This window comes from Gymnoscopelus braueri, assembly GCF_963280865.1.
Source record: "Gymnoscopelus braueri genome assembly, chromosome: 6".
Lineage (NCBI taxonomy): Eukaryota > Metazoa > Chordata > Actinopteri > Myctophiformes > Myctophidae > Gymnoscopelus > Gymnoscopelus braueri.
In genome coordinates, this window is record NC_137607.1 from 29,241,993 (window position 1) to 29,268,999 (window position 27,007).

The following is a 27,007-nucleotide window of genomic DNA, read 5'->3' on the forward strand; positions in this document are numbered from 1 at the left end:
CGTGCAACTTTGTCTGCCTCCATGCGTGTTCATGTCCTGTGAGCCATTAGATGAGTGTAAATGCAAGAAGACCCAGCAACAGGTATTGAGTCTTGAGTATGCTGGCAGAACTCGTTGTTGTAGCTGTAGGTGTAGTCGGTGGTATAGTCGGCGATGTAGTAGGCGGTGTAGTCGGCGGTGTAGTCGGCGGTGTAGTCGGTGGTGTAGTTGGCGGTGTAGTCGGCGTAGTTGGCGGTGTAGTTGATGGTGTAGTCGGTGGTGTAGTCGGCGGTGTAGTTGGCGGTGTAGTTAGTTGTGTAGTCGGTGGTGTAGTTGGCGGTGTAGTCGGCGGTGTAGTCGTAGGTGGAAGGGTGGTGCTGCCTGTGGTCGTAGGTGGAAGGGTGGTGCTGCCTGTGGTCGTAGGTGGAGGGGTGGTGCTGCCTGTGGTCGTGGGTGGAAGTGTGGTGCTGCCTGTGGTCGTGGGTGGAAGGGTGGTGCTGCTTGTGGGTGTAGGTTGAAGGGCGTTGCTGCCTGTGGTTGTAGGTGGAAGGGTGGTGCTGGGTGGAAGAGTGGTGCTGCCTGTGGTCGTAAGTGGAAGGGTGGTGCTGGGTGGAAGAGTGGTGCTAACTGTGGTCGTAGGTGGAAGGGTGGTGCTGCCTGTGGTCGTGGGTGGAAGAGTGGTGCTAACTGTGGTCGTAGGTCGAAAGGTGATGCTGCCTGTGGTCGTGGGTGGAAGGGTGGTGCTGCTTGTGGTTGTAGGTGGAAGGGTGGTGCTCTCTGTGGTAATAGGTTGAAGGGTGGTGCTGCTTGTGGTCGTAGGTGGAAGGGTGGTGCTGCCTGTGGTTGTGGGTGGAAGGGTGGTGCTGCTTGTGGTCATGGGTGGAAGAGTGGTGCTGCCTGTGGTCGTGGGTGGAAGAGTGGTGCTAACTGTGGTCGTAGGTGGAAGGGTGGTGCTGCTTGTGGTCGTAGGTGGAAGGGTGGTGCTGGGTGGAAGAGCGGTGCTGCCTGTGGTCGTAGGTGGAAGGGTGGTGCTGCCTGTGGTCGTAAGTGGAAGGGTGGTGCTGCTTGTGGTCGTGGGTGGAAGGGTGGTGCTGCTTGTAGTTGTAGGTGGAAGGGTGGTGCTGGGTGAAAGAGTGGTGCTGCCTGTGGTCGTGGGTGGAAGGGTGGTGCTGCCTTTGGTCGTAGGTGGAAGGGTGGTGCTGCCTGTGGTCGTGGGTGGAAGGGTGGTGCTGCCTGTGGTCATAGGTGGAAGGGTGGTGCTACCTGTGGTTGTAGGTGGAAGGGTGGTGCTGCTTGTGGTTGTAGGTGGAAGGGTGGTGCTGCCTGTGGTTGTATGTGGAAGGGTGGTGCTGCCTGTGGTCGTAGGTGGAAGGGTGGTGCTGCTTGTGGTCATAGGTGGAAGGGTGGTGCTGCCTGTGGTCGTAGGTGGAAGGGTGGTGCTGCTTGTGGTTGTAGGTGGAAGGGTGGTGCTGCCTGTGGTCGTAGGTGGAAGGTTGATGCTGCCTGTGGTTGTGGGTGGAAGGGTGGTGCTGCCTGTGGTCATGGGTGGAAGAGTGGTGCTGCCTGTGGTCGTGGGTGGAAGAGTGGTGCTAACTCTGGTCGTAGGTGGAAGGGTGGTGCTGCTTGTGGTCGTAGGTGGAAGGGTGGTGCTGCTTGTAGTTGTAGGTGGAAGGGTGGTGCTGGGTGAAAGAGTGGTGCTGCCTGTGGTCGTGGGTGGAAGGGTGGTGCTGCCTTTGGTCGTAGGTGGAAGGGTGGTGCTACCTGTGGTTGTAGGTGGAAGGGTGGTGCTGCTTGTGGTTGTAGGTGGAAGGGTGGTGCTGCCTGTGGTTGTATGTGGAAGGGTGGTGCTGCCTGTGGTCGTGGGTGGAAGGGTGGTGCTGCTTGTGGTTGTAGGTGGAAGGGTGGTGCTGCCTGTGGTCGTAGGTGGAAGGTTGATGCTGCCTGTGGTTGTGGGTGGAAGGGTGGTGCTGCCTGTGGTCATGGGTGGAAGAGTGGTGCTGCCTGTGGTCGTGGGTGGAAGAGTGGTGCTAACTCTGGTCGTAGGTGGAAGGGTGGTGCTGCTTGTGGTCGTAGGTGGAAGGGTGGTGCTGCTTGTGGTCGTAGGTGGAAGGGTGGTGCTGCCTGTGGTCGTGGGTGGAAGAGTGGTGCTAACTGTGGTCGTAGGTGGAAGGGTGGTGCTGCTTGTGGTCGTAGGTGGAAGGGTGGTGCTACCTGTGGTCGTGGGTGGAAGAGTGGTGCTAACTCTGGTCGTAGGTGGAAGGGTGGTGCTGCCTGTGGCCGTGGGTGGAAGAGTGGTGCTTACTGTGTTCGTAGGTGGAAGGGTGTTGCTGCCTGTAGTCGTGGGTGGAAGGGTGGTGCTGCTTGTGGTTGTAGGTGGAAGGGTGGTGCTCTCTGTGGTCGTAGGTGGAAGGGTGGTGCTGCCTGTGGTCGTGGGTGGACGAGTGGTGCTGCCTGTGGTTGTGGGTGGAAGGGTGGTGCTGCCTGTGGTTGTGGGTGGAAGGGTGGTGCTGGGTGGAAGAGTGGTGCTGCCTGTGGTCGTAGGTGGAAGGGTGGTGCTGCCTGTGGTTGTGGGTGGAAGGGTGGTGCTGCCTGTGGTCATGGGTGGAAGAGTGGTGCTGCCTGTGGTCGTGGGTGGAAGAGTGGTGCTAACTGTGGTTGTAGGTGGAAGGGTGGTGCTGCTTGTGGTTGTAGGTGGAAGGGTGGTGCTGCCTGTGGTCGTAGGTTGAAGGGTGGTGCTGCCTGTGGTTGTAGGTGGAAGGGTGGTGCTGCCTGTGGTCGTAGGTGGAGGGGTGGTGCTGCCTGTGGTCGTAGGTTGAAGGGTGGTGCTGCTTGTGGTCGTGGGTGGAAGGGTGGTGCTGCTTGTGGGTGTAGGTTGAAGGGTGGTGCTGCCTGTGGTCGTGGGTGGAAGGGTGGTGCTGGGTGGAAGAGTGGTGCTGCCTGTGGTCGTGGGTGGAAGAGTGGTGCTAACTCTGGTCGTAGGTGGAAGGGTGGTGCTGCTTGTGGTCGTAGGTGGAAGGGTGGTGCTGCTTGTGGTCGTAGGTGGAAGGGTGGTGCTGCCTGTGGTCGTGGGTGGAAGAGTGGTGCTAACTGTGGTCGTAGGTGGAAGGGTGGTGCTGCCTGTGGTCGTGGGTGGATGAGTGGTGCTAACTGTGGTCGTAGGTGGAAGGGTGGTGCTGCCTGTGGTCGTGGGTGGAAGGGTGGTGCTGCTTGTGGTTGTAGGTGGAAGGGTGGTGCTCTCTTTGGTCGTAGGTTGAAGGGTGGTGCTGCTTGTGGTCGTAGGTGGAAGAGTGGTGCTGCCTGTGGTCGTGGGTGGAAGAGTGGTGCTAACTGTGGACGTAGGTGGAAGGGTGGTGCTGCTTGTGGTCGTAGGTGGAAGGGTGGTGCTGCTTGTGGTCGTAGGTGGAAGGGTGGTGCTGCTTGTGGTCGTAGGTGGAAGGGTGGTGCTGGGTGGAAGAGCGGTGCTGCCTGTGGTAGTAGGTGGAAGGTTGGTGCTGCCCGTGGTCGTGGGTTGAAGGGTGGTGCTGCTTGTGGTCATGGGTGGAAGGGTGGTGCTGGGTGAAAGAGTGGTGCTGCCTGTGGTCGTGGGTGGAAGGGTGGTGCTGCCTGTGGTCGTGGGTGGAAGGGTGGTGCTGCTTGTGGGTGTAGGTTGAAGGGTGGTGCTGCCTGTGGTTGTAGGCGGAAAGGTGGTGCTGGGTGGAAGAGTGGTGCTGCCTGTGGTCGTAGGTGGAAGGGTGGTGCTGCCTGTGGTCTTGGGTGGAAGGGTGGTGCTGCCTGTGGTCGTGGGTGGAAGGGTGGTGCTGCCTGTGGTCCTAAGTCGAAGAGTGGTGCTGTTTGTGGTCGTGGGTGGAAGGGTGGTGCTGCCTATGGTCGTGGGTGGAAGGGTGGTGCTGCCTGTGGTCTTGAGTGGAAGAGTGGTGCTGCCTATGGTCGTAGGTGGAAGAGTGGTGCTAACTGTGGACGTAGGTGGAAGGGTGGTGCTGCTTGTGGTCGTAGGTGGAAGGGTGGTGCTGCTTGTGGTCGTAGGTGGAAGGGTGGTGCTGGGTGGAAGAGCGGTGATGCCTGTGGTAGTAGGTGGAAGGTTGGTGCTGCCCGTGGTCGTGGGTTGAAGGGTGGTGCTGCTTGTGGTCATGGGTGGAAGGGTGGTGCTGGGTGAAAGAGTGGTGCTGCCTGTGGTCGTGGGTGGAAGGGTGGTGCTGCCTTTGGTCGTGGGTGGAAGGGTGGTGCTGCCTTTGGTCGTGGGTGGAAGGGTGGTGCTACTTGTGGTCGTAGGTGGAAGGGTGGTGCTGCCTGTGGTCATAGGTGGAAGGGTGGTGCTGCCTGTGGTCATAGGTGGAAGGGTGGTGCTGCCTGTGGTCGTAGGTGGAAGGGTGGTGCTGCCTGTGGTCGTAGGTGGAAGGGTGGTGCTGCTTGTGGTCGTGGGTGGAAGGGTGGTGCTGCCTGTGGTCGTGGGTGGAAGGGTGGTGCTGCTTGTGGGTGTAGGTTGAAGGGTGGTGCTGCCTGTGGTCGTGGGTGGAAGGGTGGTGCTGGGTGGAAGAGTGGTGCTGCCTGTGGTCGTGGGTGGAAGAGTGGTGCTAACTCTGGTCGTAGGTGGAAGGGTGGTGCTGCTTGTGGTCGTAGGTGGAAGGGTGGTGCTGCTTGTGGTCGTAGGTGGAAGGGTGGTGCTGCCTGTGGTCGTGGGTGGAAGAGTGGTGCTAACTGTGGTCGTAGGTGGAAGGGTGGTGCTGCCTGTGGTCGTGGGTGGTAGGGTGGTGCTGCTTGTGGTTGTAGGTGGAAGGGTGGTGCTCTCTTTGGTCGTAGGTTGAAGGGTGGTGCTGCTTGTGGTCGTGGGTGGAAGGGTGGTGCTGCCTGTGGTTGTGGGTGGAAGGGTGGTGCTGCCTGTGGTCGTGGGTGGAAGGGTGGTGCTGCCTTTGTCGTGGGTGGAAGAGTGGTGCTAACTGTGGACGTAGGTGGAAGGGTGGTGCTGCTTGTGGTCGTAGGTGGAAGGGTGGTGCTGCTTGTGGTCGTAGGTGGAAGGGTGGTGCTGGGTGGAAGAGCGGTGCTGCCCGTGGTCGTGGGTTGAAGGGTGGTGCTGCTTGTGGTCGTGGGTGGAAGGGTGGTGCTGGGTGAAAGAGTGGTGCTGCCTGTGGTCGTGGGTGGAAGGGTGGTGCTGCCTTTGGTCGTGGGTGGAAGGGTGGTGCTGCCTGTGGGTGGAAGGGTGGTGCTGCCTGTGGTCGTAGGTGGAAGGGTGGTGCTGCCTGTGGTCATAGGTGGAAGGGTGGTGCTGCCTGTGGTCGTAGGTGGAAGGGTGGTGCTGACTGTGGTCGTAGGTGGAAGGGTGGTGCTGCCTGTGGTCGTAGGTGGAAGGGTGGTGCTGCCTGTGGTTATAGGTGGAAGGGTGGTGCTGCTTGTGGTTGTAGGTGGAAGGGTGGTGCTGCCTGTGGTTGTATGTGGAAGGGTGGTGCTGCCTGTGGTCTTAGGTGGAAGGGTGGTGCTGCTTTTGGTTGTAGGTGGAAGGATGGAGCTGCTTATGGTCGTGAGTGGAAGGGTGGTGCTGCTTTTGGTTGTAGGTGGAATGGTGGTGCTGGGTGGAAGAGTGGTGCTGCCTGTGGTTGTGGGTGGAAGAGTGGTGCTGCCTGTGGTCGTGGGTGGAAGAGTGGTACTAACTGTGGTCGTAGGTGGAAGGGTGGTGCTGTCTGTGGTCGTAGGTGGAAGAGCGGTGCTGCCTGTGGTCTCAGGTGGAAGGGTGGTGCTGCCTGTGGTCGTGGATGGAAGAGTGGTGCTAACTGTGGTCCTAAGTGGAAGGGTGGTTCTGCTTGTGGTCGTGGGTGGAAGGGTGGTGCTGCTTGTGGTTGTAGGTGGAAGGGTGGTGCTGCCTGTGGTCGTAGGTGGAAGGGTGGTGCTGCCTGTGGTCGTTGGTGGAAGGGTGGTGCTGCCTGTGGTCGTAGGTGGAAGGGTGGTGCTGCCTGTGGTCGTAGGTGGAAGGGTGGTGCTGCCTGTGGTCGTAGGTTGAAGGGTGGTGCTGCCTGTGGTCGTAGGTGGAGGGGTGGTGCTGCCTGTGGTCGTAGGTGGTAGGGTGGTGCTGCTTGTGGTCGTGGGTGGAAGGGTGGTGCTGCCTGTGGTCGTGGGTGGAAGGGTGGTGCTGCTTGTGGGTGTAGGTTGAAGGGTGGTGCTGCCTGTGGTTGTAGGTGGAAGGGTGGTGCTGGGTGGAAGAGTGGTGCTGCCTGTGGTCGTAGGTGGAAGGGTGGTGCTGCTTGTGGTCGTGGGTGGAAGGGTGGTGCTGCCTGTGGTCGTGGGTGGAAGGGTGGTGCTGCTTGTGGGTGTAGGTTGAAGGGTGGTGCTGCCTGTGGTTGTAGGCGGAAAGGTGGTGCTGGGTGGAAGAGTGGTGCTGCCTGTGGTCGTAGGTGGAAGGGTGGTGCTGCCTGTGGTCTTGGGTGGAAGGGTGGTGCTGCCTGTGGTCGTGGGTGGAAGGGTGGTGCTGCCTGTGGTCCTAAGTCGAAGAGTGGTGCTGTTTGTGGTCGTGGGTGGAAGGGTGGTGCTGCCTATGGTCGTGGGTGGAAGGGTGGTGCTGCCTGTGGTCGTGAGTGGAAGAGTGGTGCTGCCTATGGTCGTAGGTGGAAGAGTGGTGCTAACTGTGGTCCTAAGTCGAAGAGTGGTGCTGCTTGTGGTCGTGGGTGGAAGGGTGGTGCTGCCTATGGTCGTGGGTGGAAGGGTGGTGCTCCCTGTGGTCGTGGGTGGAAGGGTGGTGCTGCCTGTGGTCGTAGGTGGAAGGGTGGTGCTGCCTGTGGTCGAAGGTGGAAGGGTGGTGCTTCCTGTGGTTGCAGGTGGAAGGGTGGTGCTGCCTGTGGTCGTAGGTGGTCGCGCAGACACGACTTGTCCATTTGAAGCATAAAACTGCTGGAGGCAGGAGGTGGTGCTGCTTGTGGTCGTGGGTGGAAGGGTGGTGCTGCCTCTGGTCGTGGGTGGAAGGGTGGTGCTGCTTGTGGGTGTAGGTTGAAGGGTGGTGCTGCCTGTGGTTGTAGGTGGAAGGGTGGTGCTGGGTGGAAGAGTGGTGCTGCCTGTGGTCGTAGGTGGAAGGGTGGCGCTGCTTGTGGTCGGAGGTGTAGTCGGCGGTGTAGTCGGCGGTGTAGTCGGTGGCGAAGTCGGTGGTGTAGGCATATTGCAGCTATCCTCTTCACAGCAGTTTGGTGTGAAGTTAGCAAAGACTTCCATCAGGGGTGGAAAGACTGTGAGTTGGGAAGTATTAGCACACAGGCTTGCAGATGCACAGCCAAAGGTGTTAATAGTGCTGGCCGTGTTAACTACAGAAAACAAAATAATAAAAAAAAATTAGAACAATCCTCATCAAACTTTTAAGTCCATTTGATGATGCACAATTCTTGTACATAGTTTTTTATGTTGTTTTCAACATGGCTCCAGCCCCTGAATCGCTAGACATGCCCATTAAAAACAATTCTGGCGTGAAACGAAATTTAAATTGAGCCTAAGTGTCAGGCTACATATAGTTAAGTATCCAATAATGTACAAGTCAGAGTGCTGTGTGTTCTTTAATAAAGCTGTTATAGGAATTTTGTGCTTTCTGTCTGTACACCTTAAAACTGAATGAAGTGTGTACATTTTATGGGATGTCATAACACAGCATGAATGGAGATGAATTATACGATTAATTATTCTGAACAATATTCATAGTAATTTACCTTAATAAATACTCATCCTAACCAACTGTATCTATGTTTAAATGCAGTCTCCGTGTTGGACTCACAATTCCCGCTGATGCACCGGTCCTGAATTCCCGCACATGGTTCTGGGCCGTCGTTGCATTCTGTGTCTGTCCGGCTCTTACAGGTGAAGCAGTTTAGGTTTTGGTTAATGTTCTGTTGAATAACTGAAATGGAGAGGTAGTAAATTACATTTATCTTGACTGTTTTAAATAATAATTGTGCAAATCAGCTCTGTTGATTTTTCTCATGGTTTTAGTAAAGGCTGCTTGGTAACAGTTGAATGCATTATCTAAGATTCTAAGATTATTTGTGTTCAGTAATTAAAGGTGAAGGGTAGTAATATTTGTTTGTTAAATAGATAGAGTCTCCATGTATTTCCAGCTCTTTTAAACAGAACATGCATTTTTAGGTCAGGATACCAATTTTATCCAATCAGGATAGAGAATTCACACAGGATACAGATTAAACGTTAAAAGTTCCCCACTGACTCGTTAAAGTGAGCAAAGGGCCGAAACTTGTGAAAAACAATTAAATTAAAACCTTTTTTCCCCTTTTTTTCTTACAGCTGTATCTCTATGAGTCACTCTGGTGACCTTCACATTTATTTTAACAATACAAAATAACTCATAGCACCTTTAATAAATCTGGGTTTAAACGTAATGTTTTAGATTCAGTCCCCCAACTTGGTAAGCACATTTTAACAATTTAAAGCTGAAATGAACAAATAAAGAAAGGTTGTAATGTACCCTTAGACCTAGTTTTAATAAGCTCTGATTACAAATAAAGATAATGTCTGAAGATATACGCTAAATTTGAACATATCGGAAGCAATTTATGGAAATACTTTTTTCTACACATAATTATTATGTGATGCAGTGATAGCGTTGTATCTGACTTACATACCAGGCAAAGTCACATTGTTACAGCGTTCTGTATCACAACAGTGAATGGATGCAAAACCAGACCCCAGGTATCCCAGGTTAGCAGAAAAATCGGTGTTGCCAATCTTGGGACAAATGGCAGCTGTTGCACACTTCTTGACAACATGATTACTTGAACTGCCGGCCGCTGTCACTTCTGATACAAATAAAATAAAGCCACAATTGAGTAATGTTGAAATTCCTTTTCTACTCCTAGTTGAAAAACAAAAAAGCCATATCTGTTTTTCTTTCTAAAGCAAACAAACAACAATCACCTCTTTTTTACTCCACAAATCCAGAAACACTAAAATGACACCAAAGCGGCCCCGTTTTTCATTTTTGCCTCATTCCTTTTGTCGTTGTTTGAGGTGTGACTGAAGAACGAATAAGGTGTTGCTTTTGCTTTTTTCGTTTTGCGAACTCGCATCGAAAAACGGAATTGATCTCATTTCACCGTTCTGCCTTACAGAATCAATAAATGCAGTCCGGTTTTTGCTTTTGCCTTTTATCATTATGTGTTTTGGGACTAAGGGCGCGCTCCCACCGCACTTTTATTTTACCTCTGGGGTAGAATCTGCCAATGCTTTGTCAATGTAAATGCGTGGATTCACGCAAGAGCGGATTTTTCCGCTTGTCGCGCAGACACGACTTGTCCATTTGAAGCATAAAACTGCTGGAGGCAGGAGCTGCTTTTCCCCCTCTGTCCAATCGGGTGAGTGGAAGGCGGAGCGTTCCAAGACTCAGGAAGCAACATGGTGCTCAAGGCTACGGGGAGGGTCCTGAAAGTGAGTGACAGGTGCATCACTCCCGTTTTTTAGAATCCGCTGGCTGCAAAAAACTGTGGCTGCGCACAACCTGCGTTTAACGCTAGCCGACCATGTTTTGGTGGGAGCGCGCCCTAAAGAAGTAAAATGGCGTCATCGTGTTTTCCTTTTCAGTTTCACAATACGAAAAGCCCAAATGGATAATTTTATTTATTCATTTATTTGTATTGACAAACAGACTGGCTGACTGACAGAACAACCGCTTTCTAAGCGCCGCCCGCTGCTGATTTGTACATAATAATAGCCTATTTTATAACCTAGCCTACATTCAAAGTGGTCTTAATAAATCAAATGCCCTCTTTGATTTTGAAACTTAAGTTTTGTTGTGTGTTATTTCCTTTCTAAGACTATTGCATAGTTAGTTATATTTCATGATCAGTCGTTTCATCCTGGCGCTGTAGTTGGTCAAACATTAGCCTTCCCAAACATCAGGCTCACCTAGCTCTGGTCCATAGCGTTAGAAGGAGAGAACTCCTTCTAAGCTATGGACCAGAGCTAAGGCTCACCATGCACCGCCTATGGCTGTAGTTTGACGATATATATAGGCTATTTCTATTTTATTCTATTCCCCTCAGTCCCATTAGCCCATTATTTACATGTAGGATAGGGGATTGGTTGTGAGTGGTTGGTTGGTCAAATAAGACGCACTAAGTTGCGGTAGCACACTCTCTCTCTCTCTCTCTCTCTCGCTCTCTCTCTCTCTCCCCCTCTCTCCCTCTCTCTATCTCTATCTCTATCTCTATCTCTATCTCTCTCTCTCTCTCTCTCTCTCTCTCTCTCTCTCTCTCTCTCTCTTCCTCTTAACAGGTGCGCACACAGCGCACATCTGTTACTGAGCTGGCCAATGGTTGAAAACTCTCCATTGACTTATTTTTTTATGATCTGATCAACAAGTTAGAACATAAGAACATAATAGCCTACGTGTCATATGGTCCACGGACAATTGCATTCACGATAATAACAAAAAGTCTGTAGTTAAATAATATTTAGGCTGCTTCTAAAATGGCCTATTTTCTTTTAATTCCCTACCCCAGTCCCATTATTATTTATCAGGACATAGTATATTGTGCTGGTGGTTTCTTAGGCTATTTATGATGGCATTAGTCCTGGGTTGTGGATTACATCACAACAAAGAAGACAAGGTGGTGTTTTCAAAAAGTTACTGGCCAGCTCAATAACAGACATGGGCCTACCCAGAGGGTGTGTGGTACTGTGGTTGGTTGACGCACAGGAAAGTAGACAGGACAGGGTAATGTCCAGTCCACTCGCGGACGGGGTAGAATCTCTCTGGAATCTCTCTCGCTCTCCTCTGATTAATAATAAAAGATGTGCATGGGGACCGCACGCTTCACGGTTCTCAATCAGATGCGGGGACTCATGCACGAATGCACACACACGTGCGCTCACGTACACCGTGCATTTGGATAAAAACAATGACTATATAAAATAAATAATGTAGTAGTGAACCATCACAAATGTAGTTGCAAAAAATAAAAAAGTGCCCCAATAAATTACCAGGAACTTGTAGGAAGCATGCGCAAAAAGAACATACCGTAGAATTTCAATCGGGTTGGGCTTGATCGGGTTTATTTAGGTGTATACATGAGCATTTTTAATCTGGTTGATTTTTAATCTTGTTTTAACCCTATTAGAAAGGTCCATGTAAACGCAGCTGTGTCATTGCTCATTGCCAACACTCACGCAATGAGCGTGAGACACACGCAAACTACGATGTTCAACACATCCTATTTAATTTCTCAGGCTCACCAACCACCCAAATGGGAAAACTGCGGCAACTCATGCACCACTGAGACATCCACTTCTGCGGGTATTTGAGCCACACAGTGAATTAAATTCAGATTGTTTCTGAAGTAAGTAGCCCTATCCTAATGTTGACTACAACTATTTAGCCTCGCGTGGCCAGACAATATCACACGACACACTGCATGGATATTAGTCTGGTCCCTATCAACGATAGATTTTTTTCCAAGGGGCGGTGACAAAAAGATCCAAACGGACTCTATTGGTTAGACACAAACCAATCAGAGCAGTGCTTCCTTGTTCACTAACCAATCAGCAGTGCTTCCTTGTACGTCATTGCTCCAAATAAGGTGATAAGCCCGCCCACATTTGGATACTGGGCCCTGGTTGGTTCCACACAACTGCGGAGGGAGAGAAATGGAATCTGTATGGAGGGGGGCCAGACCTAATCTGCCGAGGGCTAAAGTGCAGATTTGTCTGGAAGGCTAACAACTATTAGGCCTAAAGATGAAGTAGCTCTACCCTAATGTCAACTACAACTAGTATGAAGTAGCCCTACCCTAATGTTAACTACAACTAGTATAGATGAAAACAGCAAGCAGGTGTCTGGTGTCTTGCTCCCCCTTGAGGGACGCGGTGCCATGTCTCCTCTGCCTGCAGTTTGGACCTCGGATTCTGAAAGCTGTCCTTCCCTAGCCTGGTAAAGCCCCTCCCTCCGGAAAGTCTCAAATGGAAATGAGATTTTCCGGAGGGAGGGGCTTTACCAGGCTAGTCCTTCCCCCGGCCTCTCCGAACAGTTACGTCTCGTAGCCCGATGATCCGATCGTTGTTAACTTTTTACATAATGCATAATAAAGTTCTGATTTTAAACGACAGTGGCTTTTTCATCTGATCACCTTTACTAAAGGTGATCAAATGAAAAAGCCTTTACGCACGGGTGGGTGCGGACTCCTGCGGAGCGTAATGCTATTCATTTCTAACAATAAAGTGTTCTGTCTGTCCGCCGACTCCACCCCACACGCCACACCTCCCGTGACGTCTCTCTTTTTACTGAGAAGGAAATAAATAATACATTAATAAATAAAACAATCCATTTGGGCTTTTTGTATTGTTGGTTGTGAGTGAAACTGAAAAGGATAACACGATGACGCCATTTTACTTCTTTTGTTAGAAAGGTTCCCAAGCATAATATTAAAGTAGGGTAAGTGATATTTTTTGGTTAAAACAAAAAGTATTTTGTTAAGAGGTTAAAGCACTATATTCTGATAGTAATCATTGCTATAGAGTGTTTTTTCAGTAACAGATGTCTCCCTGTCTCTCCAGCTCTTTAATAAACAGAAAATTCATTTTTCGGTAGGTGTCAAAATCTCAGCCAATCAGGAGAAAGTACAAATTTTTAAGCTTAATTTGTATAGTGTTCCAGTTCCAAATTTGTCTGCTCATTTCTTAGTGTCATCACTTCCAATTTCACTTATTTAATCTGTATCCTGATTGAGTTCTCTGTCCTGGTTGGATAAAATTCGAAATGAAACTGAAACAGAAACGAAAATGCATCTTCTGTTTAATAAAGAGCTGGAGAGACAAGGAGACTCCTAATACTGAACAAACACTCTATAGCAATGAGTACTATAAGAATATAGACTAGAGCTATTTAACACTTATTTTAACCAAAGCAAATCACTTACCCTACCTTTAAGTGGACTATTTGCCTATTATTTACCACTCAGCTGCTCAGAGTAATATGTACCTGCCACCTTAAGTGCGCAATGCATTGTGGGTTATTCATTCATTCCAGTAACAGCAGCAGAGAGAGTGTGAATTCCAGTCCCATTCACCTGCCACAAACTACCTTCATCGTTTGTACAGCACTGCAGTGCCAGTGTGCGTCTTTGACTACTGTAAGTCCATTGTTTAGTTCAGTAAAGTCTGATGTATTCATTTACCAGGATTATTAGAGTTACTGCCTTTCTGTATGTTTATTTCTCTCCATGGCTGGGTTGATTGACAGTGATTTCCTTTCATGTCAGTTTGCTACAGTGCGTTTAAAGCACCCCTTCATTATATTGCACCTGTGATGTGTTTCTGTATCATGTAGGAGAGTACATTTAGGACCGATGTATGCATTTATAGGTTTAAGCACTTTATAGCACGTCAGGTCTGTGATATGTTTGGACATGTGTATTTCACGGGCGTCACCATCAGGGTTCGTCCTGCAGCTGCGGTCGGCCCTTTGATGTCCAATTAAGCCACTTTAGCGCAGTGATTATTATTGGAGCCATTGGTTCATGTTTAATGTTAGTGTATAGCTTGTATGGATACTGGTGTTGTGTATTAATGTTTATGGGGAAGTTAATGCACTTATCTTGATATTGGGATTAATGTCTGATCATACATAGTGATACATCAGTACTGTGATAACCTGTGTAGTGTAGATGCATACTATATTGCATACAATATTCTACTATTGCAGTAATGTGATGTATTGATATTTATGTGTGGTATTTGGTACTCACACCTGCTATTGTTTCTTGTCTGTATTTACTGCAGAACCACATTCCCATTGACCCCCATGTCATATTCGCACTCAGTGCCTGTACCCATCCATCCATTCTGTAACCCATGCCTGTATATGCCTGTACCTACCTGTTAGCCTGGCATTGGCCAGACTGATAACGTGGATTCACTCTCACGTTCCTCCCCGGTATCAGTCTGGACTTCGGCCCATAGGGAGCGAGTATGAGAAATCAGAAAAGGATTTTGATGCTTTTCACTCTTGCAGTTGAAACGCAGTCACTAATTGGCCCAATAATTTTCTGATTTCTCATACTCACTCCCTATGGGCCGAAGTTCAGACTGATACCGGGGAGGAACATGAGAGTGAATCCACGTTATCAGTCTGGCCAATGCCAGGCTACCTACCTGTGCCTTGAACCTCAGTAAAGCTGCCATACTATACCGTTCAATCTCCTCTCAATTGTGTCCCGACCGACACCCCGGGGGAGAATGACCAGTCCCCCAATACAGTCCTTTATAAACCCTCTACAATATTTGGTCTTTTGAACCGGATGCTCTATTTACCCCTGGACAACATGGAGTTTGAAGACCACAGAGCATGGCGTCAGACACGGCCCTTCAGTGACTACCAAGTCAACTACTTAATGGGCACAGGCAGCGAAACAGGCATGGGTACGAGGAAGAGTGGCCATCTCACGAGGAGGGAGCGGCCAAGATGACCCCCCTCTACTCCACCCCCACTCCCTACATCGATCTTCACAGGCGGGATGCTGTCCTACAAGAGGCGGACCTGTACTACCCAGAGCGGCAGAGGTACAGTCCGGAAACCCAGCTAGCTCACCTACGGTATCTAGAGAGAGAGCCCAGGGAGGAGATTCGAGAGCCACCTTCACTCCATCATGCACCCCAGGAACGCACCTTGAGAGATGAACTCAGGGAAGTACAGAAAGAGCACGTCATGCTACAGCAGACACAGCAGGTCATGCACGCTGATGTGGCTGGACTCACTCGTGAAGTTCTAGCTGACATGAGGAGGCTAACCAACACAGTAATCAGCCCTCAGCTAGCTACGCCAACACTCCGTCAGCCACTGTGACCCCCATCTTGTCCACATTGAGGACGAAGAGGACTGGCCAGAGCTCCCACCATGGGCTGACACAGCAGACCTCGATGAGGCATCAGCTCGACTGATCACGGACCGAGTAGATCAGCTGATGGTGGAGCTACAGCTAATGAAGAGCCATGCCATGTCAGCTAGCTGTTGCAAACAGTCACCGGTGAATGGCGGCAGTCAACCACCGTACCTCCAACCCCGGCAGCTAAGCAGAGAGCCTTATCCACCCTACATGGCTTCCACCTTCACCGCACCTCGGCGCCATCAGGAGGATCCTACCTCCCAGCCTCCACTACACAGGGCTGCGGCCTACACAGCAGGCTACCCACCTCAGCAGCCTCTACACCACTTTCAGCCTGCCGTGCAGCCTCCACCCCTGAGGCCTACGCACTACATCGCAGTGTCGACGCCGTTGCAGCTCCCGTACCAGTACCAGCCTGCGGCCCAGCCTGCGGCCCAGCCTGCGGCCCAGCCTGCGGCCCAGCCTCCACCCTTCAGGGCTACGCCCTACGCCGCCGCTTATGCACCGCAGCAGCCTCTAAGCCCCCACCAGCCGGTGTACGCACAATCTCTACCTCCTAGAGCCTTGTCCTATGCAGCAACCTATACACCTCGACAGCCTGAGCACCTTCCAGTCCCCATGACACAAGCCTCATGGATGCAGGGACAGGGCCAGCAGATTCCTGTTCCACCGCACCATGACCCAGCAGCCACAACTGAACAGACCTACAGGGGCCCACGCCCGACCTTACCCACCTGGCTAAAGATTCAGAGCGTGCCAAAGCCTACAGCACGGAAATCCAGAAGCTGGTGGATGCAGGCTCCGTCACCAAGCTAAACCCTGAGGACAGTCAAGGCCAAGTCCCTCTTGCACCCAAGCGACTCCTCTCCATACCCAGACAAGAGCTGTGTGGAACTGTGACTGGAGCCCAACTGGCTAAGGTCATAGAGAATGAGCTCACACTGAAGATCAATCAGACCATCCTATGGACAGACTCCACAACGGTGCTGACGTGGCTGCAGTCAGAGTCCTGCCGCTTCAAGATCTTTGCCGCCACCAGAGTGGCAGAAATACAGCAACTAACCAGCCCACATGCCTGGCATGCAGTTATTATTATTGGAGTCATTGGTTCATGTTTAATGTTAGTGTGTAGCTTGTATGGATACTGGTGTTGTGTATTAATGTTTATGGGGAAGTTAATGCACTTATCTTGATATTGGGATTAGTGTCTGATCATACATAGTGATATTAGTGATACATCAGTACTGTGATAACCTGTGTAGTGAAGATGCATACTATATTGCATACTATATTCTACTATTGCAGTAATGTGATGTATTGATATTTATGTATGGTATTTGGTACTCACACCTGCTATTGTTGTCTGTATTTACTGCAGAACCACATTCCCATGGACCCCCATGTCATATTCTCACTCAGTGCCTGTACCCATCCATCCATTCTGCAACCCATGCCTGTATACTGTATGCCTGTACCTACCTGTGCCTTGAACCTCAGTGAAGCTGCCATACTATACCCTTCAAGCCCCTGTCAATTGTGTCCCGACCGACGCCCCGGGGGCAAATGAAGCATAACCCCACAGAACCAGTCCCCCAATATAGTCCTTTATAAACCCTCTATAATATCTTTAGTCGCAAAACACATAATGATAAAAGGAAGAAGACCGGACTGCGTTTATTGATTCTGTAAGGCAGAATCAGGCCAGCTGCAGCTATCTACCACCAGGCTCCACCAGGCCAGCAGCAGCCATCTACCACCAGGCCAGCAGCAGCCATCTACCACCAGGCCAGCAGCAGCCATCTGCCACCAGGCCAGCTGCAGCCATCTACCACCAGGCTCCACCAGGCCAGATGCAGCCATCTACCACCAGGCTCCACCAGGCCAGCTGCAGCCATCTACCACCAGGCTCCACCAGGCCAGCAGCAGCCATCTGCTAACAGGCTCCACCAAGTTAGCAGCAGCCACTGGGCAAGGCACAGGCCAACACCAGGCTCCACTGGGCTAACAGCAGATGCCAGGTAATTCTGGAACAAACAAAATGCCACCAAGATCGAAGAGCAATGCAGTTTTGGACGAGGAGATGGAGGAGATAAAGAAATCACTGAACTATATGTCTGGTGAAATTTCAACTATCTCCAAGCAGCAAAAGTTGATACTGGACATGATGAGTGAAATTAAAGAACTTAAGAAGCAATGTGCCGAGAAGGACAAGATGATGGCTGTCCTGGAATGCCGAGTGGCAGACCTGGAGAAGTACTCTCGCATAAATGATATTGTTGTCAGCGGGTTGCAGACCAGGCCTCGGTCATATGCCCGGGCGGTTTCAACAGCAACCAGCAGTGAACCCACCGAGCCCGACCAGAATTCCATCGAGCAACAGGTGATTGCATTCTTTAACAACAAAGGCATTTCAGTCAATTACAACGACATCGAGGCGTGCCATCCTCTCCCTCGGAGAAACAATGCAGACAAACCAGCTATAATAATCCGCTTCACTAATAGGAAGCATAAGAATGCACTGCTCAGACAAGGAAGGAAGCTGAAGGGGTCAGACAGGGCCGGACTGGGACCAAAATTCAGCCCTGGCATTTTGGTCCGAACCGGCCCACCACCCCCCGGACCGTTTTGTCAACGGGGGGGGGCGGGGGGGGGAGCGTTTCACTGTTTCAGCCCAGCCCTGCACATGAACTCTGCAGCCGCACTGAGGCCCCTGCAGGAAAGCATCCCAGCCCAAACATTAACGTAACTAATAATTGGGCCGCGCGACCCGGAAATGACCGTAATAATAAAAAAAAAAGTGGGCCCAGCGGCCCACTGGCCCAGCGGCCCACCGGGCATTTGCCCGGTACGCCAAATGGCCAGTCCGCCGCTGGGGTCAGATGTGTATGTGAACGAGCACTTAACTAAGAAAAATGCAGACATTGCCAGAAATGCACGCTTTCTGAGAAAGCAGGGAAAAATTCAATCAACATATGGACTGCAAACTGCAAGGTGTGTATCAAGTTGAATGGGTCACTGGAGGAGTCCAAAGTGTTGGTATCAGAGAAATGGATGAGCTGGACAAATACCAGTAACTCCACCAAGGTAATTATAACCCATAGACAATGAATCGTAACCTGACACCGTCAAATGGAAGAAAGCTTGCGACACACATTTTGTTTCACAGCGTACTTGCATCTGAGACTCCGGGCGCAGAATCGATGACAGACAGTTTTTCTTTTTTTCAAGCTACTAGGCAGGTGATTGGATGATCCCGCCTCTAGCAGCCGCTGATTGGTTCGGACACGCAGTGTTCGGCCATCTCTACTCCCTTCGCAATCCCAGACCTCCCTGAAATCAAATGCAAATGAGATTTCCGGAGGGAGGGGGTTTACCAGGCTAAATGAATCGTGCATTGACTGACAAATTAACTTAATATACAGGAACTTGAACAAGACATTGATCCCGACAATAACTTCTTTGACCATTTAAACAACACATGTTGCTACACCGATGAAAAGTACAATGACTTGAATGTTAAGCCAGACCATGGAATATCTAGTATTCACTTCAATAGTAGAAGTTTGTATGCCAATTACAAAGGTATCAAAGACTACTTAAATAAATTCAAAAAGACATTCAATATTATTGCATTATCTGAAACCTGGCTCTGCCCTGAGAGGGGATTTGATTTTGAGCTGAATGGATATGAGCTCAATTATATGAATAGAAGGGGGGGAAAGAGGAGGGGGTGTGGCCCTATATATTGAAAATAGCCTCAATTACAAGGTTGTTCAGAGCATGACAACAACTATTGATGACTTGATGGAATGTATCACAGTAGAGATTTGCATGGAAAAACAAACAAATATTAATTGCAGTTGTGTTTGTATAGAGTACCAGACTCAAGCATTGAAAAATTCAAGGACAGTATGGAGGTGTTATTTGCCAGTACCAATGAGAAGGTTACATTCATCTGTGGGGACTTCAACATAGACTTATTAAATCCTAATAAACATAGGAATTTATTAACACAATGTATAGTTTGAGTTTATATCCATTGATCACTAAACCAAGTAGGATAACAGTGCAAAGTGCCACATTAATACTGTAGATAATATATTCAGGGCTGCCAACTTTCAGAAATTTGTAAGAGTGAGACTTTAACTGTCATAATGCCTACGGCCGCCGGCCGTAGGCCGGCGGCGAAAAAAATTTTGGGGGCCCAAAATTTAAAAAGGGCCCTTTTTAACACTGATTTAGAGGAATTTAACATTAAGACTGATGTCTTCACCCCCATGCCAGCTGCTCTCCCTGTCGGCCCCCTCATGCTTATATAGTGTTAATAATTGCATTTATTCATTAATTCTGATGAAAAACACGACTGCATTATGCTATTGTTAGTCACATTTATTCAACATTGGGTTTGGACACAGGTTTCACTTAGAGCAAAGGTATTATAATATGTTACTCTCTACCTCCCCCTACAGGCTGGTATTATAATATGTGACTCTCTACCTCCCCCTACAGGCTGGTATTATATGTTACTCTCTACCTCCCCCTACAGGCTGGTATTATAATATGTTACTCTCTACCTCCCCCTACAGGCTGGTATTATACTATGTTACTCTCTACCTCCCCTACAGGCTGGTATTATAATATGTTACTCTCTACCTCCCCCTACAGGCTGGTATTATAATATGTTACTCTCTACCTCCCCCTACAGGCTGGTATAATAATATGTTACTCTCTACCTCCCCCTACAGGCTGGTATTATACTATGTTACTCTCTACCTCCCCCTACAGGCTGGTATTATAATATGTGACTCTCTACCTCCCCCTACAGGCTGGTATTATAATATGTTACTCTCTACCTCCCCCTACAGGCTGGTATTATAATATGTTACTCTCTACCTCCCCCTACAGGCTGGTATTATACTATGTTACTCTCTACCTCCCCTACAGGCTGGTATTATAATATGTTACTCTCTACCTCCCCCTACAGGCTGGTATTATAATATGTTACTCTCTACCTCCCCCTACAGGCTGGTATAATAATATGTTACTCTCTACCTCCCCCTACAGGCTGGTATTATAATATATTACTCTCTAACTCCCCCTACAGGCTGGTATTATAATATTTGACTCTACCTCCCCCTACAGGCTGGTATTATAATATGTTACTCTCTACCTCCCCCTACAGGCTGGTATTATAATATGTTACTCTCTACCTCCCCCTACAGGCTGGTATTATAATATGTGACTCTCTACCTCCCCCTACAGGCTGGTATTATAATATGTTACTCTCTACCTCCCCCTACAGGCTGGTATTATAATATGTTACTCTCTACCTCCCCCTACAGGCTGGTATTATACTATGTTGCTCTCTACCTCCCCCTACAGGCTGGTATTATAATATGTTACTCTCTACCTCCCCCTACAGGCTGGTATTATAATATGTTACTCTCTACCTCCCCCTACAGGCTGGTATTATAATGTTACTCTCTACCTCCCCCTACAGGCTGGTATTATAATTTTACTCTCTACCTCCCCTTACAGGCTGGTATTATAATATGTTACTCTCTACCTCCCCCTACAGGCTGGTATTATAATTTTACTCTCTACCTCCCCTTACAGGCTGGTATTATAATATGTTACTCTCTACCTCCCCCTACAGGCTGGTATTATAATGTGACTCTCTACCTCCCCCTACAGGCTGGTAGGGCCTGTAATAAAGGCCAATCAAAAAGAAGGCCATCAAATAAAACGATGATTTTTAAGTCCACGAAATAATGAATTTAATAAATTTAATATTTAATAAAATAAGGATGATTTAATTTTAATATAGTACAAGAATAGTGTAACTACTGTATCTGTAAAATATAACCCATTTATTTCATAAAATTATGTATTGGGTTATAGCCTATTTGTCTCAATATTTGTCACATTCAGCCCTGGACTTCACTGACTGTAGGGGTCACATTAATCACATTAGAATCACAGATTAGAGATTTTATGTATTTTCCCCTATTTTCTGTATTTTTCACTATTTAAAATATAGTATTTCTTAATTTTTAATAATTATAGCTCGTAGATTGGCTTTTTTCACCATTTGAAATTGTTTTAAAATAAAAGGTAAACAGTTTTCCCAACCGACAGAGAGTCAGAGACAATATTTTGCCTATATATGGTTCTGTATTAGTGTATGAGTCAGTCAGCAGCACGTCAGCAAGTGAAGGAAATGAATAAATACAAATAAACATAATGTTTTGATGGATAAATGCAAATGCTTAAATCATATATATCTTCGCTGTCAGGCCGAAACCTTGTATTTCCATATTTCAACTTTTTCATAAATGAATGCCTTACTTCAGCGGTTCTCAAACTGGGGTCCGGGGACCCCCAGGGGTCCTTGAGGAGTTACATGACTTTAACTATGAGTGTTCCATTTGTACACTCTCAGAGTTAGGATTTCTTAGTATAGATTGGGGTCCCAGAGATAGCAAAGAGGTATCAAATGGGGGTCCGTGGGCTAATGCTTATTAAACTGGGGGTCCATGAAATTAAAAAGTATGAGAACCACTGCCCTACTTCATCATACAAGATACTATAAATACTATATTTTACTATAAGAGTAAAAATAGCCGATCTACAAACTCCCAACATGCCGAGATATGATGTGTTGTGAGCTTGTAGATCAGCTATTTTCACAAATTACAATTTCCTATAGTATTGTTTGTTGATTACTTTTCATGCAGTAATGCTATTTAAAATTTCATTTCTTCCTTCTTTTTTTTGTATTAAAAAGGTCTTTAAAAAAAATGGTCACTTTACTGTCATCTGGGGACCCCCCCCCCAAACAAAAAAATTACGTGGGGACCCCCCTGGGCCTTGTGGGTCCCTGGTCCCGACACACAGGTTGAGAACCAGTGATTTGACTAACACTGCTAGTCACAGTTTGTTGTTAGAACCACCAGCAACATGTATGCTGCTCACCAGCAGCCTGTGTAACGTTTAAGTCTCATGTAGTCAGACCCACCATTTCATCAAAATAAAATGATTTGTAAAGATAATGTGTTTGTAAAAAGGAGGTGGTTAAGTGATCTACCGTTTGACCCGCTTCAGAATCAGTCACGGCATATTGAGGCGCTGACACAGACGCGTCGGTCGGCGTTTCACGTTGTATACTTTTTTAATTTCTCCACCAAAGTGCACTGTTGTGCTTCCTTAAATCCTTCTCCTTGGCTAGAGAGACGCAATGACCCGCCTTAAGCTGCCTCTGATTGGTTTGTATTAGTGACAGACGAGCGTCATGTGAACCGTGGCTGCAGTCCTGTCTATGAGTCCATCCCATCGCGCAGCGCACCAACCACAAATGTGGAAAAGTCGTCCTAAAACACCCTCGCCCCCGGTCTAATGCGGCGGCCACGGTCCGCGAAAAAAGGGTGGCAGTGTGTTTTAGGACGAGGCTTCCGTTTTCCACCCGATTGATCTTTTTTTTTTTTTTTGCTGTGAGAGGGGGGAAAAAGCGTGAGAAATGGCAAGTGTGGCGTGAGGCGTGAGAAGAGGTTAAATTGCGTGACTCTCACTCTCAAAGGGTGAGAGTTGGCAGCTCTGTATATTTACAAATTACATGGAGAACATTTTAGTGAGTGGGCTGCTCATAAACGACATCAGTGACCATCTGCCAGTTTTTGTGATCCATGACTGTGATTGTGTGAAAGAAAAAGAGGACCATACAATTAAATACAGAAGAGTAAAAACAGAACAAAACATTAATGCATTTAGAAATGATTTACTGGCACAAAATTGGATTAACATTCATGAAGAAAGGGACATCGACAAAGCCTATGAAACATTTCTTGAAACTTTTAAGTCATTATACAACAAAAACTGTCTAATAAAAAAATTCAATGGCAGGCAAAACCAAAACCATACCAGCAGGCCATGGATCACAAAAGGACTGCATAATGGTTGTAAAAAAAATAACACTCTTTATAAACAATTTTTAAAACTAAGAACTCTAGAGGCTGAACATAAATATAAGAAATACAAAAATAAATTAACTAATATTATGAGGACGTGCAAGAAAGAATATTATACTAAATTACTAGAGAATAACAAAAACAATACTAAAGGCTAAAGAAATGGTTCAAATAATAGAACACCCCCGAATATTTTATTGACAATGAGAGGTCTTTAAACAACATGAATGATGTGGTTAGTGGCTTTAAAGTTGTACAATGCAGAATCACAAATAACGATTTTTAGCAACCTCTGCTGGTCACTACCGTCACTGCATACAATTTCCGTAGTCCTCCATTACCCAGAATTCCATTCGTTTTCACCGGAAGCCGGAAGCGTTTCAAAAAGCGATCTTTTAATTGTTTTATACTATCTACGGATCGTTTCTCTTAGCCAGTGGAGCATTAGTTACCATGAGCTGTGCTTTCTTTTTCTGTTCTTTTTCGATCTTCCAATCCTACATTCTCTTAAAATCAGCGTGAGGTTCCTTTTTGTTATTAGCGCGTTAGTTCCTGGCCAAACAGGAAACCGTTGCGGTAGTTCCTGGCCGACGTCATGACGTCGGCCAGGACGTCATGACGTTGGCCAGGAACGTCATTTTCCCGGGAAAGTCCCCCCCGTACACGTTCAATAGAAAATATATAAATAAAAGGCTTCCGGGGGTGAAATTCATGGAGTGGGTGTTGTGAAACTTTTGCCACTCACAAAAGATATACAATTTAACTTTAGTTTTGTTGAAAACGTTACCTAGTATGCCTTTAACAATTTATTTGTAAATATAGGTCCAAACTTGGCTGAGAACATTAATGTCACAGGTAATGGTGGGGATGCTGAGGGGAACATTACTAGTAATCTCAACTCAATTGATTTGAAAGCTGTAGAGGGAAAATAAATCATAGAAATTGTCACTAAGTGTAAGAATAAATCATCTACCGATTGGAATAGAATTGACATGATGTTAATCAAGAAAGTAATTGACTGTATTATAGACCCACTAACCTACATCTGTAAGTTATCTTGGACTTAAGTTAACTGGTTCATTTCCACAGAAAATGAAAGTTGCCAAAGTTATTCAGGTATATAAAGCCGGGGAGAAACATCACTTCACCAATGAATTATAGGCCAATATCATTGCTTTGCCAATTCTCCAAAATATTGGAAAAATTGTTTATTGAGAGATAAGATAATTTCATTGAAAATCATACAATTCTGACAGACAGTCAATACGGTTTCAGAGCGAATAGGTCAACAGCAATGGCACTGATGGAGTTAACAGAGGTGATCACTAACTGATAGTCAGAAATATGTTTTAGGAGTATTTGTAGATTTGAAAAAAGCCTTCGACACCATTAATCATTAATTATATTATTAATTTAAAAAATGGAAATATATGGTATAAGGGGGAGGGGTGGCGTTAAACTGGTTGAAAAGTTACATGCAACAGTTTGTTCAAATGGGAGACCATAAATCATCATGGGCTGACATTACTTGTGGAGTTCCACAGGGGTCAGTGTTAGGCCCAATACTGTTTATTTTATACATCAATGATATATGTAGTGTGTCAAATAGGTTGAAATTTGTTTTATTTGCAGATGATACCAATGCATTTTGTTCAGGGGAAAATCTACAGCAGCTTTTGGAGGTCACCACTACAGAAATGAATAAACTAAAACATGGGTTTGATATAAATAAATTATCATTAAATTTGAGCAAAACTAAGCTTATGTTATTTGGAAACCGTAAAATGGATATAGAAGTACAAATGATTATAGATAATTTTAACAGTGAAAGAGTATATGAAAATACTTTACTTACTGAACCACAAAATCTGCTGGAAACCCCATATAAGTTATATAAGAAGCAAGCTAGCACGGAGCATTGCAGTTCTGGGGAAAACCAAACACATTTTGGATCATAAATCACTTTATATTTTATATTGCTCACTTATACTACCATATCTCAATTATTGTGTAGAGATTTGGGGTAACACCTATAAAGGAAATCTAAAACCATTATGCATTCTGCAAAAAAGAGCCATTAGAATAGTTAACAAGGTAGGCTATCTAGATCACACTAATGTACTGTTTTCAAAATCACATGCCATGAAGTTAATGGACCTTGTTGAATACAAGACTGCACTAATCATGTTTAGAGCAAGAAATAAACCATTTGCCAGGTAACATACAAAAAATGTTTGGTGACGGAGAGGGGGGTTACAATTTAAGACGGGAGTTTAATCTCAAAATGCATTGTGTTAATTCAACATTGAAAAGTATGTGCATTTCAGTTCATGGAGTGACATTATGGAATGGACTGAGTTTGGAGGTACAACAAAGTCAAAATATGAATCACTTCATATTGTCATATTTAAGAGGTATTTGCTTGAGGAGGGGCCATGTTGACCCATTGTGTCCTGGCATCCCTGTAGATAGAGTATCTACTAGTAGGGTTGGTTTTATTTTATTTTATCTGTTATTACTGCGGTTATTTTTATTGCTCTATTTTTATGTTTTCTTTTTAACATGCAGTGGAGATGTTTAGGCTGTGAATACATTTAGAATAATTGTGAAAATTACTAGTGAAAAAGGGGGTAGGAGTTTATAAGTTTTACACTTCATCCTACTCCTTTTTGGACATTGTTGTTTTTTTTCTTCTGTTTTTGTATTCTTTTCTTTAAAAAAAAAAATTATAATGAAATAAAACTCATTCATTCATTCATTCAGAACGGTGAAATGACGTCACTTCCGTTTTTGGATGAGAGTTCGCAAAATGAAAAAAGCGAAAAGCAACACCTTATTCCTTCTTCAGTCGCACCTCAGACAATGACAAAAGGAATGAGGCAAAAACGAAAAACGGACCGCTGTGGTGTCATTTTAGTGTTTCTGGATTTGTAGAGTAAAAATGGAAAAAGAGGTGAAAAAGAGGCGATTTTTGTTTGTTGCTTTTAGAACATGGCTATTTTGTTTTTCAACTAGGAGTAGAAAAGGAATTATCCGTAGGCCCCCTGACCTATAATACAAACATATATTATTATTCTTAAATCATTAACTGGGAAAAAGAGAAAGATATTACCATTTAGATTAGCTGATAGACAGAACAGCTGGTTAGCAGAACAGTTTACCAAGACTGTTTTTCTGCACTGAATGTCTGCAGACTCACTGCAATTGTAACACTGAAGGGCATCAGCTGCATTGAAAAATGGAAAATATGTACAAATTCATAGGCCTAATGTGTACAATTATAACAACTTGGAACGTTTATTACCTTGTAATATTTTAATACAATTTAAAAGTTTTGCATAGAGTATACTATATAAAGATTGCCCAATTCATATAATCATGTCAAGTAAATTTAAGAAACAGGAAAGAAATACCTTAAAATTGAATGTGGCTGGCGCCTTTGAGAGTGATTGAGTTACCTGCATAGAAGAGGCTCCAGGTGAGACACAGAGTCCACATCAGCTTCATAGTGAGGACAAGGTGGGCAGATCAGTGATGGAGGATAGTAGCCCTGCACCTCTTAATATACAATAATGGGTCTATTTTGAGAAATTATGCCTGATTTAGATTCTACATGGATAGGTGCCAAAATAAACTATATGGGAGTGCAGCTTCGCTGCGCCCTCATTTTATGTTCATTGGCTCAGTTGTTACTATTCTTGTGGCCAGCTATGGTTATTAAAATTCCATTGTGGACACCACAACAACAATGCGGGGAAGTATACGTCAGGATGCTATCTATTGATTACAGCTCTGCCTTTAACACCATCATACCTGTGTGGCTAGGAACAGCCCAAATACCATCGTCAAGTTTGATCAGTGACGGTTGACAGTGACACTGTACCCCCTTATATAATGTAGCTGTTTTGAGGATAGTGAACCTGTTGCATGATTTAGATCATTTGAATGATTGGATAAGTGCCTAAATCGACAACGAGGGAAAGCACCTTTTGTTGTATCCTCATTTTTTGTTTGTTTGTTTAGCTCATCACTCATCAGTAGGATACAGGCCAGCTATGATTGGCCTGATGGGTGATGGAGAAATGTGGTGTTACTTCCTTGTCATCTGTAGAGAAATGTAATCGAAAGTGAATAGTTGGTACGCTGAGTCCTGTTGTGCCGTGGCGGTCCTGTCATTCTATGGTTCAATAAAACCCTAAAGTCCTGTTTATA

At 46.6% G+C, this 27,007-nt stretch overlaps 2 protein-coding genes and 1 long non-coding RNA gene across 3 annotated transcripts in view; 1 reads left to right on the plus strand and 2 right to left on the minus strand.

Annotated features, from left to right (window-relative positions):
• Positions 1 to 27,007, minus strand: part of pomgnt1 (protein O-linked mannose N-acetylglucosaminyltransferase 1 (beta 1,2-)) — a 172,388-nt gene that overhangs the window by 134,700 nt on the left and 10,681 nt on the right. The window lies entirely within an intron of this gene.
• Positions 1 to 27,007, plus strand: part of LOC308087256 — a 61,323-nt gene that overhangs the window by 128 nt on the left and 34,188 nt on the right. The window lies entirely within an intron of this gene.
• LOC308086360 (uncharacterized protein) lies at positions 30 to 26,331 on the minus strand (the record flags this gene model as incomplete). The annotated part of the gene is made up of 7 exons (XM_080429881.1): positions 26,254 to 26,331; positions 25,908 to 26,021; positions 8,580 to 8,753; positions 7,718 to 7,840; positions 7,014 to 7,256; positions 2,222 to 2,310; positions 30 to 356 (listed from the first exon to the last, which is right to left on the minus strand). Exons 1-7 carry the CDS (start codon positions 26,300 to 26,302, stop codon positions 30 to 32), a joined length of 1,119 nt encoding a protein of 372 aa, XP_080286007.1. The 5' UTR covers positions 26,303 to 26,331.